Genomic DNA, 1,200 nt, shown 5'->3' on the forward strand with positions numbered 1-1,200 from the left:
ATGGCCCATGGACCAAATCCAACCTGCCCTCTGTATTTGTCAATAAAGTTTTATTGGAACACAGCCATGCTCATTTGTTTATGTATTGTCTGTGGCTGCTTTCACCCTACATGGCAGAGTTGTGTAGCTTCAGCAGAGACCAAATGGCCTACAAAGGCTAGGATATTTACTATTTGACCCCTTACAGAAAAGTTTGCTGAACCCTGCTTTATAGAATACAACTTAAGAAAAAAATGATCCAGATGAAGGACATTGGCTGGATAGTGTTCATGTTTGAGAAGTGTGGAATGAGCTGCCTAGACACGGAATTATTGGACACTGGCTCATGAAAGCACAGATGACATTAGCCAACCTGAGGTTTGGGCCCTGTTGTGAGAGGTGTATCTGGAGGAAACACCTGGATCCTCCTCCTCCATGTTCTCCAGTGTCATGTCCACCTCCACACCTGAGGCCTGACAGAGGAGCCTGCAGGCTGGTTGACAAGGTCCCCTTGTGTGAACTGAGCCATGGCGACTCCACTGGGGAGGATTACCAATGACCAAAATGTACTGAATGTTTATGCAAACTACTCACCTATAAGCCTCATACCAGGCCGATGAAGTAGCTATCATTAGCTTCATTTTATAGACGAGAAAACTGAGGCCCGGAGAGTTAGTGAGATGACACAGCCAGTAAACAGTTTTGCCTGGATCTCACCCCAGGCAATCTGGCTCCAAAGCCCGGTTCTTAACTGCTGGCCAGGCTGCCTGGTAGAGAACAGACAGGGCATGCCAGCCTCTTGCCGGGTCAGAGGGAGATGTGAGGGCTTCTCGCGTCCTGTTGTGGGCCTGGTCACAAGGAGCCCTCTGCTCCCCTAACAGGCATGCTCTGCTGTGACCCCTGTGGATCCCTTGCTTTGCCCATAGGCCGCCCTCAGAAAATGCTGTGTGGATGCCAAATAGCTGCAAGCTTCTGTCAATAGGTATGCTTTTGAATTTATTCAGAGCTGAAAAGAATCCTGTGGATTTCTTTGGTAAAATGAATAATCACAACCTTTTGTGTAAACCTTCTGGTGTTGTCGTTTGGTGCCATCGAGTCGGTTCCGACTCATAGCAACCCTGTGCACAACAGAACAAAACACTGCCTGGTCCTGCGCCATCCTCACAATTGTTCTTATACTTGAGCCCTTTGTCACAGCCACTGTGTCAATCCATCTCATTG

The 1,200-nt window shown here is 48.1% G+C and overlaps 1 protein-coding gene across 1 annotated transcript in view; it reads left to right on the top strand.

Moving 5' to 3' along the window:
• TRPV1 (transient receptor potential cation channel subfamily V member 1) overlaps positions 1-941 on the top strand; it is a 38,555-nt gene extending 37,614 nt beyond the window's left edge. Inside the window, exon 13 of the mRNA XM_004376247.2 lies at positions 906-941. Within this exon, the coding sequence (XP_004376304.2) occupies positions 906-941 (36 nt within the window). The remainder of the gene's footprint in view (positions 1-905) is intronic.
• The last annotated feature ends 259 nt before the right edge of the window (positions 942-1,200 follow it).

This window comes from Trichechus manatus, unplaced genomic scaffold, assembly GCF_000243295.1.
Source record: "Trichechus manatus latirostris isolate Lorelei unplaced genomic scaffold, TriManLat1.0 scaffold00040, whole genome shotgun sequence".
In the NCBI taxonomy this organism is placed as follows: domain Eukaryota; kingdom Metazoa; phylum Chordata; class Mammalia; order Sirenia; family Trichechidae; genus Trichechus; species Trichechus manatus.